The 13,599-nt window shown below is 40.6% G+C and overlaps 1 protein-coding gene and 1 long non-coding RNA gene across 8 annotated transcripts in view; both read left to right on the top strand.

The window, feature by feature from the left end:
* The first annotated feature begins 37 nt into the window (after window positions 1-37).
* LOC309716292 lies at window positions 38-630 on the top strand. Its single transcript, XR_014279400.1, has 3 exons — window positions 38-137; window positions 274-351; window positions 439-630. It is a non-coding gene; the product is annotated as an uncharacterized lncRNA (long non-coding RNA).
* A 4,578-nt stretch (window positions 631-5,208) lies between these two features.
* Window positions 5,209-13,599, top strand: part of ablim3 (actin binding LIM protein family, member 3) — a gene marked incomplete at its 5' end in the record, with an annotated part of 50,242 nt that continues 41,851 nt past the window's right edge. For 4 of the 7 annotated variants that reach the window (XM_082544501.1, XM_082544500.1, XM_082544497.1 and 1 more), the window contains one exon: window positions 5,212-5,738. In XM_082544501.1, the coding sequence (XP_082400627.1) occupies window positions 5,726-5,738 (13 nt within the window). Of the gene's footprint in view, window positions 5,739-13,599 lie in introns of all 7 variants that reach the window. The other 3 variants (XM_082544499.1, XM_082544498.1, XR_014278490.1) reach the window with 2 other exon arrangements.

The raw sequence follows: 13,599 nt of genomic DNA, 5'->3' as shown, positions 1-13,599 counted from the left end.
TGGGGCAGTCGTAGGGCCTCCTTTTCTCTCTCTTTCTCTCTGTTTCTTCCCCTCTCTCACCCTCATGCATAAAAAAAACTTCCTCTTTCTGTCAGAATCTGGAAACAGGATCCCACAGAGGACTAAACCGAAAAGAGGTCAGGTTATAAATATATCCTCAATCTATCTTCTCAAAACTATTCAAACCTGTTGCACGATTACAACATTCTTCGTAGTTAGAGTACCAGATGCACAATAATAAATACTTTCTCTCTTCCCATTCTACAACACCAGTCTCACCAGCTTGTCTTGCTGCACCACTAATGATGTCAGACGTTTAGATGACTGAGTAATCACCTGCTTTGTTTTGGGGTTTTTTTTTCTCTCTCTCTTTGTATTGTTCAGCACATACCTGACAAATCACTCATCTTCATTACAAAGCTCCTGTTTTTTTCACAGGCCTGCTCAACAAGTCCACTGAATGTGGGAAATGTCCAGAGTGATGCCTGGAAGTGTGAAATATTTATCCTGGCGTGCTGCATGACACTACAAAAACAAAACAAAACAAAAAGGCACAGCAGTGACCTCTTGTCATTCTCTTTCTGGGCTATGTATCTCTGTTATGCATATCTGTGTGTGCAGTGATAATAAACGCCAAGCCGGCAGTGCTTTGGTCTGCCATTTTTTTTTCCTGTTTCTTTTGCGTGCTTAGTTAAATATAAACTCTGGAACTGATTGTGTAGCCCCAAGTACACCACCACTAAGTCACCCTGAACACACAACATCGTCCCTGTGGTGCTCATGTGATCGTGCAACTGGCTATGCAAGGCTGGAGGACACAGACCATTTATTTTGCTCTGCTTCCAATAGTCTGAGAGTGTTGGAGGGGAGGGGGTGAAAGCATTAAATATCAGCAAATTACAAATAGCCAGGAATAAGTAGAAACAAGCAAGCACAGCGTTGCAGGATGAATAGTAAAACACAGAGTGGGTATGTGCACTTTCCCCTTGCCATGTGAGTGGACAAAGGGCAAGGATTGTGAGATTTAGTGAAGAATGCAGCACACTGCTGATCAGTGCTACTGATAGTGGACACATGGCCACGGTGCGAATGACAAACAAAAGACACATTATATCCAACTGATAAACAAATGAATGATAAGGCCAAAAACAACACAACCAGGCACACACACACACACACACACACACACACACACAAACAGTTTTGCAACACATTAGTAGTGCAACTAAATGATGTGTCTGTCATGTGTTATTTGTGCTGACTGTGGTTGTTTTCCACTGCTTGGCATACTTAAAGAAACAGTTTCCATTTGAAAGAACAGAGTGATGTCAGCAGTGGATGTTTGGCTTTACTGGCAGTTATGGAGGGCACTGGCGCCTTTACATATACCGACCGCACTGTGTTGACCCAGCGGCCTCCTGCCCCGCTGCCTTCAGTGCACAGGAAAGTCAGTTTCCTGTTTTTCTGCCCCATCAGTTTGGAGAACAAAAGTACAATACTGGATTGACACAGGAGCATGATCAGCAGCCAGCACAAGTCCGTCCTGCACACCATCCAGTTATATATTGTCACATTTACACAGTAATGAAGATAAGGATGCTTCACGTCAGTACATCCTATTAACAGACGTCACAGTCAGTACTAACCCAAGTTAGTCCAGCACAGACGGCTGTAAACATACTGTGTGATACTATTAATAAACTAAGACATGCAGAATAAGGTAATGGTTTGAACTGAATGGACAGTGAAATGGTTTCCAAATAAATATGTCAGTGAGATTTATGCTACGTTTTTACAAAGCTCCCAGATGAAACTAAGAGGCAACGATAAAACTGTGAGGCGAAAATAAGATCATCTTGTAAAGAAAGAACATCTTGTAAAATCGGTGAGCTCCAGAACCAGAAGAGGTGAGACTGTGCAGCACAGAGAGAGCAAGAAAGCCAGGCGCCTTTTACATCCCGCCATTGTCCAGCTTCCTAAGGGCTCCAGAACCAGGGCTTCCTCAGGACACAGGGACAAGGTTAATAAAAACAGCACACACACACACACACACACACACACACACACACACACACACATTTCACAGCACATAAGCTGACAGAGCAATGAGTTCACCACCTTACAATCTGTACCAAATACTAAAAGTATTAGGAGTTCATCAAGATTAAATGCACTGTGATTAATCAGTTGCAACTTAACTTTGCAAGTGTTTTAAATGAGGGGTGTAGAACTCATTTTACATCCTGGGCCACCCGCGTGTACAGCCAGATCAGTGAAAGTGCCCTTTCTGTCATTGAGAAGAAATAAAATATTGAATCCATGAGATGTTTCTCCACTTTTTCTACATGATAAGGAAACGCTGTTGTAGTAACGTCTTGATGTTTCCCCAAATCTTATAAACAGTACATTTGCATGACTGAAACCAGCCCAGTGAAGGAACAATGGGCTGGGAGGTCAGTTCCTTAATCATAATTATGCAAATTCTCATGACCATTGATCAACAACCACTGACCAAAGACCACTGATCAATGGCCATGAGTACCATTCACAGAGAGTTGGGGAATGGCTGCAATCACAGCATTGTAAGATGGCGAAAGATGTACCCTTAGGCCCCCTCCTCGATTCAGAGACGGTCTTTCCCTTTTCACGTAAATGGCCTCCTTGCCTCCACGCTCAAACCAGCGTTCCTCCCTGTCAGGATGTGTACATCCTCATCATTGAAAGAGTGTCCACTGGCCTGTAGGTGTAAATAGACTGCAGAGTCCTGGCCTGACGAGGTAGCTCTTCTGTGTTGTGCCATCCACTTCGCCAGAGGTTGTTTGGTTTCCCCGATGTATAAATCCTGGCAATCCTCCTGGCACTTAACAGCGTACACTATGTTACTCTGTTTGTGTCGGGGGATCCGATCCTTGGGGTGGACCAATTTTTGGCGCAGCGTGTTTTGGGGTTTAAAAGCCACAGAGACCTGATGTTTAGAAAAAATGCGTCTCAACTGCTCCGATACTCCTGACACATATGGGATCACTACAGGTTTTATCTTGGGCAGTGGTTGTCCTTCTCTCCTTCAGTGTATTGTCTTCCACAACTGGTCTTGCAAAGATTGTACTGCTGGAAGTCCAGGGGTATACAGAGTCATGACTCTGAGGCACAGGGGTGCTAGATGAATCCTAGCAAAATGACATGAAGATCCCAAAAAATATCGACTTTTAATTTTTTCTGAAAACAAAGTTTTTAAATTATATAAGTTATAGTGATAACTACAGGGACAAACAACCCTACACCATGTGAGAAATTATCCCACTATCGGGATGGTTGTCACAAAGTATCAGTATCATTAATGTTTCGTTTTTGTTAAAATTAATTGCAAAATAGAAAACTGTAAAAACAAAATGAACACACACACGCACACAAAAGACATTTCTATAACTCACAGTGAAAAAACAGGAATTGTTTTTTAATTATTTCATTGTTTATCTGGCGTAGTATGAATGGGGATTTCTTTATCTGCAGGAAAAGCTGTAAAACTTATTAAAATACATTTAAAAGTGCAAAATTTATGCTCTCCTCCCCTGTTTTCGAAGATATCCATTGGGCAGGATTGACTCTGTGCAAGGCCGATTCTTGCTCCCAGGCCTTGTGTTTAACATCCCATTCCATACCTTTAGAAATCTGACAGCAGATATTTTATCTTCTGTCTCCCTAACCGAAATAAATATCGAGTTTTCTTTATCACAGCGTTTTATCTTCAAGTTTAATAAACCACTTGTTATTTATGTAATAGTTAATCCCTTAAATTGGCCTTTTAGCGAACTTCAATTGTTTCCTTATGGCTACTGGCTCATACCATGGGAAACAGCGGATGGGTGTTTCACGCGAGCTCTAAGATTGAAATCTTTCCACGTTGATGCCAGCGGACCTGGTGAAGAAATATCACTGAGCCATAAAGGCAGGGCAGCTTTTAATCTCGTGGCAGAACTAGCTAATGCCTTTCAAGGCAATTGCTGTGAGGTTGAAAACAGGTGAATTCATGAGATGTTTCAATACATATTAACAGGTGAAAACCGTGGAAACAAATCCCTCCACAGTTTCTAAATTAACATGGCCTCAGCAGCAGGTTCACCGTAAATAATCCAATTAATTTATTTGCTTACGTCGATTTTCCAGAAGAGGGCGGTGTCATATCAGTTTTAGCAACAAGCCCAGCCCAGCACTGCTAAAACAACAAAGTGGTTTTATGAACGCTCTCGACCTTCTCTAAATAATTTTGTTTTAAATATTACATGCATCTCTTGAAAAGTGACAAATGTGTTCCGGCCCAGTTTCAATTCAAGATGGCTTTGCAAATGAATCTAAAATTCTCATCTTTCTGTCAGTCTTCCTTTGCTTTGGAAATCGACTTAAAAGGAAGGACTCGTGAACACGTATCACTTATTGCAGAGTGATGTAGGGTATAGTATCCCCAAAGCGCTCACAGCAGCCCAGAGTGACGTCGTTAACCTAGGATAGAAAAAAGAGCGCAGTCAAGTTGGGCTCAGAAACCCGGAGCAGTACCGGAAATGACTTTACTTTCATAAAAAATCAGTTTTGAGTAACCATAAAGCTTGAGCTTTCAGAAATCGTCAGTGACACTTTCATATATATATGTAAATGTTATATATATATATATATGAATGTAGTTATGATATTCAGCCTAAAGTCTAATATTATTCGAGAAAGGACTGAGCTTGTGGGAAAAAGTTACGTTACAATTACAAAAGTATTACTTCTTTTTTATGTGGGCTTAACATTTTAGTTCAAGTCACGTACTTAATACATTGAAGACACAGTAATAACGTACAGTTGGGAATGGGAATGTTTTGTAGCCAGGTTCTGGTTTAATGCAGGTTTTGCTTTAATGGTGCATTGAATTAGCTACCACTTAAATAGATATTTCAAATCAAAATCTAAATTAAATAATAACTTAGTGTTAGCTTATTATAAAAATATATATGATCAAAGACTGTTATCGCTGAAACATCGATTTAGGTTGAAGTTGTCAGCGTTTATCAATGATATTCGAGGTGCATGCATGTCTTTTGTAGGCTAATATTTTAATTTCAGATATACCAAAATCCTTGTTTTTCCTTTCTTTTCACGCAACGTTCACATGCTAACACGCAAACGTGTTTGCTTTATTTTGAAAACCTCAAACGGAAAAATATATAGGGAGGCTGTGTTTACAGCGCGTGAAAGGCGCACGATGACACGCCAGGGGAGCGCGGCGGAGCTGGGATCAGCCGGCAGCGAAAATGTGAAGGTGGAATCCGTGTGAGCAGCATTGTGTGTTGTCACTGGCGTCTTTGGGGAAAAAAGAAAAAAGAAGAAGAAGAAAGAAAATAATAATAATAAAGGCAGCCGACGTTCACACAGCAAGAGAGGGAGTTTTATTTGGATGTTGTAGCTGAGTACGGGTATTATCCTACCTTCTGTTTCTTTTTTCTTATATTTTTATACCCCTCTATGCCCACCTTCTTCTTCTGAGAAATTGACTGGAAGCAGTGCTGCTGGGAGTGAGAAGCATCATTTGCGTTTAGAGGATTATTATTATTAATTTTATTATTATCAATAATATTATTTCAAAATTGCGAAGGAGTAAAACTGCCGAAACTGAGGAATTCCTCGTGCTTTATGGGATTATTTTCTGACGAAGCCGCTTTGTTTTGGATAACAACCGATATTGGGCATCATGAGTTCCAGTGGTAAGTGAATGTGCGCTCCACCTCTCCACTTGAAGCGCAGGGACGATTTATGTAGGTGAGAGCCGAGAGAAGTGCCATAGAACAATAGTAGTCTAGACTATGTCACGTTTGCTCAATTATTTATTATAAATAATAAACATTTTAAAATAAGGATGACTTGCAATTTAATGTAATAAAAATAGGAAATTGGCATTTTTGCATTAAGGAAAAACAAAACAAAACACAAAAACATACAAACACACACACACACACACACACCAGTGTGACTGTGGGTGCCAAGTCCTTATAATAGACTTGGAGCAGGTTTAGAGATTAGAGCTAAGTATATCTCGAGGTCAGAGTGGCATTTGCCCTGAGTTCATCCAATGAGGAGCATTTTTGAAATTCTTCATCCACATAACAGTTGTTTTCTGGGGCCTTCACTTGCTTCTTTCACTTCCTGTCTTTCATCTTCTTCTCTCCCTCCTCATCCTCCTTCCCATCACTCTTGAGGGAACACCCAAGCCTCCAGCTGTTGCTTCTTCTTCTTTTTAAAAATCCACCTGCTCCTTACTGACACATTCCTCACAGGATCAGTAAGGCCTTTGGTTGAAAATTCCTAAGCTGAGCGTTTGGGACTTTAGTTGTGCATCTGTCAGCCTCGGGGGCTCCTGTCATATTTACCTCAGAATGGCTCTGGGACAGCCATGATGCTAAGCTGACCTTGTATCACCTGACTCTGACCCTGATCCTCTGTCAGCTGAATCAGGGCTTTCCCCATAGGGCTTGTAGGGTAATGTGTATTTGTTTTGTTTACAAGTCAGACCGCATGTGGATCTCAAGGTTAACTTTAAAAGAAAATTCCACCACCACCCCACCCCACCCCACTCCACTCCACCCCCGCCCCTTAGCTGTCAGTAAGGCCTCTTGAAGTTGATGTGCACCAGGTGCTCCGTGAACTGATGGTGTCAGGCGCTTCCTGTCCACCCTCTGGTATTACTGCCTGTCATTGTGTGGCACTACATTATTCATCCAGTGCTCTTAACTCTGTGGCACAGAGTCTTGCCTGACAGCCCGGTGTCTTTGCCATTCGTGCCAGGAGTGATGTGGCAGCTTCTTGTGGTCTGAGTAAATGACTATAATTCCTTTGTTAAGCTTCAGAATGCTTTTCTCAGCTGACACAGAAGGAGGGGGAGGAGCACACGCGGCCAACATGTGAAGAGCTGTCCAAAAGCTCCCGTGAGTTAATAGCGTGAGCTCCTACAGGTTTACACACAAACACGCGCAGAAACAACATGTCAACATGTGGTGTTTGATGTGTCAGAATTTAAAAGTGTTTGTTTGTGTGTGTGTTTGTGTGTGTTAGCGATGACACAGCAGGCAGATGGTGGTGTGACATGTGTCTCTACTCTGGCTTTAGGCATCGAAACAAAGCAAACACGAACATGTCCTCTTCTCTCCTCTCCTTCAGTCAGTCAAACGTGTTTCCTTCTGCTTTCAACACTTTTAAGGTTTAGACATGAACGGGCCTGTTAGGCTGTGCTGTGTGCAGTTGTTCCGCTGCACTGGGTGTTATCAACGCACATAGAGTAATTACACACAGCTCTGATAGTCTGTCTTCATCTTCTGGTCCTTCTGTCTGTCATGGTCACCAGTTTTTTGTACGTGCGTGAGTGTGTCTGGTCTGGTCTGGTCTTATTTTCCATGTGGCTGACAGACGGTGCAGTACCCTGGGCACGGGAGGTACATTTCTTGCAGAAGGAGCCTTATTTTTCAATAATTAGATATAGAGAAAGTATGTGGGTAGCTATGATGACAGATTCTGAGTTGTTTTTGCAGAATTGGCTCCAGACAGTTAGTGTGTTTCAGGGAGTGATAAAACACATGTTGATCAATATACTGATCATCGAGCTCAAGGACCTGAGGGGATCTGCAGAGCAATACATCACAGGCAGCTCTGACACGTCTCCTCCTTGCTCTCTGTCTTTATATAGAGAAAAATTCTAAGGCTATTCAACAAAGTGCATTCAGAAGACTGTAGCTGCATAGTGCAGCATATGGGGACTGTAAAAATGTTTCCTCTTTGGCTGTCTTAACTTAAAAAAAAGTTGTATTGTGTCTCATGAAAAATAACACATATGGTTTAAATGTTACAGCAGCAGTTTCCAATATGTTGACCATTTGGATTTATTATTTAGTCTTGTGCAAATGCTTTGAAAATACAGCAAAGTCACAAACAAAAACCAAAGAGACTTGTTGGAATGAAACCTGAACCTCTCTAAACTGCCGAAACATTATTGCTAGCTCCTACGTGCTCTGCTGGCTTTCCTCCTACGGTCATGTACTGGTTTGTCAGTGCAGTGCTGCCACATGATTTAGGTAACTCAGAATAACAAAGAATGGAAATGACTGCAGAAGCCAGCCCGTACTTACAGATGCTCCTTCCAGCTATTTCAGCTAGTGTCAGGCCAATATCTGATAATGATGTTGCTGCTCTTCTAGTCACGTGGAAATGAAATTTGATGCAAATATTCATGTTCCCATACATTATATTCTAATGACTAGCTTGTGCCACCATGAGGTCAAAGGTGGACCTGTAGTGCTAAAACACCAAATACCTGCCTAATGAGCATCAGCTGTACTGTCTAACGAATGCTTGTTGGAAAATGCTAGCATAATAAATTAAGAGGAGAGTGATATAGATGTCTGCTGGAACTTCATCTTTCAGGGATTTGCTTGAGATGTGCATCCTAAAGTGCAGAATCAAGCAAACAGATCTGATTAGATCAAGAAAATCTGAGAAAAAAAATCTGCTTTAAACACAATTTGATTTGCGTTAGCTTTAGCTAAATTTTACCTTTAGTTATATAACAAGTTGCTTATTTACAGCTTCAATATGAAATAAAATAGAATACGAAACAGGCAATCAGTGAAAGATGACTTTACAGATGAGCAGCTCATTTGACACTTGAGGGCCATCCATAAATGACCTGCTGCCAGATGCTATCCTTATTGGGCCCAGGAACACTAAGATAATTAATAATTATGTTAATTAGGATAATTAATTGATTTATTACTACATTAATTAATATTTTTTGTTTATTTTGCTGTTTTATTTACTGTTCATTGTTTTCCTGGTTTTATGGGTAGCATCTACTGGAGCAGGGCTAGTGAAGGAGGAGAAGAGCCGTGTCATGTGGTGAACAGTCCAAACCAGAGCCAAATGCTATTTTCCCTCTCGATACAAAATGCCTTATTATAATAACACAGAGAACAAAGATGCACAGATGCAAACACAGATGCTGGTATAGACTGATGAATATTCATATGCAGTAATCACATACAACTGGTGTGTTTTTCTTACAGGCCGACATTAAAATCGAGCACATGTTTTTTGTTGTTAATTTGCAGCGGAGGCCATTGTTGCTGCTTATAGGTGAGGTTTTTTTCTTTTTCATTTCTTTCTTTACAGTATTAAAAGCCACTTTCAAATCATAATAATAACATTTAGCATTTGTTTTATCTTAAACTGTAAGTGCTCTGTTCATTTCATTGGACAGTTTAATCAGTAGACTCTTTTGAGCCAGACCGCTGTTCTGTCCTCAAGGATGCCGTCTCCACGACCTTGGCTTCTGGTAGGACTGAGTGATTATTCAGATTGTCAGTAGCGACCTGACCCTTCTCACTCTGTGGAGCAGCAGGATGTTTGTGATACAATTGGACACTACCATTGCTCTGATAAATGCTTCTACCCAAAGGGGATATAAAGACAGGGGAAGGGGGAAGGCATGGAAAAACATGACCACTGGCCTCTTTAGATCACAGACACGGAAGATATGATGTTGCTTTGTTGTGAAATTATATATCAGAATTACAAAAGCATTGCTTATGATTTATGTGGTGTTGCACTCACAAGTTGATTAACTGTTAAGATTATTATCAGATAACAAACTTTTTTGATCATCTGACAGATGTTTCCTTGCTATACATTACTGTGTAATCTTTGAACATTAGAGAAACCAAGACATTCTTCAAATCTTTGTTTATGGGCCTTTTTGTCCAAAGTTTGGTCTTCAACAAGTGAAATGCATGGCTGACTTGGCAATTCAGGAAAATTCCACTTCTTTGCTTTAATAAACAGCTTTGGCTCTATGGTTTGGATCATTGTTCATCTGTATTATGAGACGTCGCCCAATCAATTTGACTGCATTTAGCTGGATTTAAGAAGATGTCTCTGAATACCTCAGAATTCTTTTGACTGCTTCTGTCCTGTGTCACATCATCAATAAACACTAGTGTCCCAGTGCCATTGGCAGCCATGTACACCCAAGCCATGGCACTGCCATCACCATGTTTTAGAGATAATATGATATGCTTTGGATCAGGAGCTGTTCCACGTCTTTTCCATGCTTTTTTCTTGTCATCATTCTGGTAGAGGTTGGTCTTGGTCTGGTCCAAAGAATGTTATTTCTAGAATTGTGCTGGCTTTTTTATATGCTTTTTTAGCAACGTCCATCTAGCTTTTCTATCCTTGAGGCTTATGAGTGGCTTGCATCTTGCAGTGAACCCCTCCTGTATTTACTTTCTTGCAGTCTTGAATTTATGGCGGACTTGGATATCGATATACCTCTCTTAATTTGTAAAATATGTGTACACACACACACACACACACACACACACACACACACACACACACACACACACACACGTAGAAAAATATTTAGTATACACATCCAGAAATGCATATACTATTATATATTGTACATATATTTATTAGTTTCAGATGTAGCCATTCTTGTATTTTGCTTGTTTACATTATTGTATTTTGCACAACTCTGTTGCTTGTGAAGCTCGCACACAAGAATTTCACTCACATGTGCTGTACCAATGTACCTGCACATGTGATGTGACAATAAAAGTGATTTGATTTGATTTTGATTTGACCTCTCCTCCTGGAGAGTGTTGTTGGTCACTTGGTTGGCTGTTATGAAGGGGTTTCTCATCACCATGGAAATGATTCTGCGATCATCCACTGTTGTCTTCTGTGGACGTCCAGGTCTTTTTGCATTGTTGAGTTCAGCAGTGCTGTCTTTCTTTCTCAGGATGTACCAAACTTTAGATTTCACAACTCCTAATATTGCAGCAATTTCTCATATGGGTTTTTTCTGTTTTCGCAGCTTTAGGACGGCTTGTTTCACTTGCATGACTGCATGTTGTCTGTTTACAGCAAAATCTTCCAAATCAAGCACTGCACCTTAAGTCAACTCCAGACCTTTTATCTGCCTAATTGATAATGACATAATGAAGGAATTACCCAAATCTGGCCCATGTTAAAGAGCTGAAACTTGTAAACTCTTCATCCAATTTAATTGTGGATACACTAAAATGAAAGCTATGAGTCTACACATTATGTCCATGTCCATTATATAACTATAACTGGAAAATATTTCAGTAAACAGTTTAAAAAAAACAACCCTTCAGTACGTCAGTATCCTAACTACATCAGTTCTGGGATCTTTTTTTCCGATTGTTTCGCATTGCAAAAGAATAACATGGAGCTCATGGCAGTCAAATGTTTGTACACTTGAGTCATCTGCAGTCCTTATTTGTACTCTGTTTTTACGCTGTTTTCATACTTGGACAATGAAAACCTCTGTAGGCCTACTCTTTTCCTGGTTGTGTCGTTAAGGGAATCGATAAAGAATGAGACCCATGAGCAGAACTGATAATAACACTGGTATCAATAACATTTTTTCAATATCTATGCTTGTGGTTTTACTCTCCAGCCTGTATAGACAGTAACAATAGCTGGACCTAGGCTGAGTATTTTGTTCTTGATCAAATACTGTAATGCTTTTTAAAATTTGCCACCAAGACACACATGTGACTTCAGGCTTGTAGAAAACAAAAGCTAATATAATTCACAGAGAAGTTGGGGTTTTTCCCAGTCATTTTAACAAAGTGAGTCTTTTAGAGCCAGCATCTAGCTGCCGTACTTCTCAAGTGGCTCCAACTTTTGGCATTGCTGGTTGCCGCTTGGATTTCATGGCACTTTAGAGTTTTATAAGAGGATTTAGTGTCTGGATCAGAAAACGGCAAAAAACAGAATTTGAAAAATTCATCAGCAGCTTTCTCTAAAGGGCTTGAGTTGTCGCCCAGATACATGAACGACATTAGGCATTGATGTTTTGCTACCAGCTGTCTAATTGTCCAGGAAGATGCCTGCTGAAAAATTATGGATGAGATTCTCACAGCTTGTGATAGATTATCTGCTACCTTACCAGACACTACAGCTCTGTTGCTAAACTACAAGTTGATGGTTTTGCATCAAAATGACTGTCAGTCAAGTCTTTTTGCAAACTTCTCAAACTGCAGTTCCTATGCTATGGATTTTAAACAATAAAAATTACAATTTTAAGATGACTACCAAATAAGTTTCCCTCTGTAATGAATTCACCTTGATTTAAGTCTTGTGCCTGTGGTCTTTGTTCAGTAGAGATCAATTTCAATTTGTTAGAATTCAACAATGAAATTTAAGTTTTTGAAAACCAAAGAAAAAGCTTTGGAAACTAATCGCAGATTGCAAAGCAGTTCTTTTCCTTTTAATAATTCATCTTAATTCCTAAAGGTCTTTGTATTGGCTCGCTTAGAATGTCCTATTCTTTTTCTCATTGCTACCCAGCATCCCTCATGACTGAACCCACAGCATGTCTTTCCCTGGGGCTGTCAGGTCAGGGGTAGAAATAGCAGCAACCTCTCAGTCCCTGGGGATGTTGTCTGCCTCTCTGACCAAAGCCCTGTTGTTATCACCTGTTACCAAAGGCTGTATTCTTCCAGGCTACTCTCAAATGATTTGGAGTCAGTGGATTAAATTGGTAGTCTGGTGGCCATAATTTAGAAGAACGACTCAACACCTCACTAGGGGAGAGGAAGGAGGATTGTTAGAGAGGTGCCTATAAGGGGCTTGGACTTGGAGAGCTTTGCTGCAGTTAATGAGAGTGAGTGTGTTGACACAATTAGATAGAGTTACATAATGCTTCGGCTCCTGAGCTTCTTTTGGACCTGGATCCTCGGCTGTCTTTCTCTTTCTGTCACAGACATTCAAGAGGTTAAACAAGCACCTAGATCATTAAAACAGACTTGTTGAGTGTTTGAAAAAAATTCTTGCCATTTACCTCACCCCTGCCTATAATTTAAGTACCTGTTGATAACTGCCATTCCTTACCACGGTCAGATTTGAGCTACATTGTTAATTTTTGTACAATGTTACCTACCTGTCTTGTGTGCCAGAGGTTTGTTCTGGCCCAGATTAAGAAGGTCAGACCTGTAAGTAAATACTCTGTCTTTTACAGGTGTTGGCACAGGCTTACATGTTCTGCCGTTAGCTCCCATCATCTCTCATGTCCACCTGCTGGGAACAGCGTTAATGAATAGTTGTTTTTTACATTAATAAAAAAAACTAAAAAGACAAAAAAGAGATAGTTTTACGGAAGTGCTATTGTTTGAACCATCGCCTTTGCACTTATCAGTCAGGTTAGTGCTGCCAACATTGTGAGGAAAGTTATGGATTTACAGAGGCTCCAGTGTGGGAGGTGGGGAGTGGGAAAAATATGCTTGCATATTTCCAGTGCCCACAACTCTGTCCAGAGTGAGAAAATACACAGCTACAGTTATGCCTACATGCACGTCCTCGTGTTCACGTGCACAGTGAATATCCTGTTGTCAACTTCGAGGCACGCAAGGAGCGCTCAGACTCTGAGATGTGCAAGGCCCTTAGACTGTTTAAGTGATGCCAGCCCTTTGGGATTCACTCGGTGAAATGGAATCGGTAGCACTGTCATGGCAGCCCATATGCTGCTGCTGCTTTGACTTTAGCAGCGCA

Source organism: Aulonocara stuartgranti, assembly GCF_965226115.1.
Source record: "Aulonocara stuartgranti genome assembly, chromosome: 2".
Classification (NCBI taxonomy): Eukaryota; Metazoa; Chordata; class Actinopteri; order Cichliformes; family Cichlidae; genus Aulonocara; species Aulonocara stuartgranti.
This window is presented reverse-complemented; position numbering and strand designations above follow the sequence as displayed.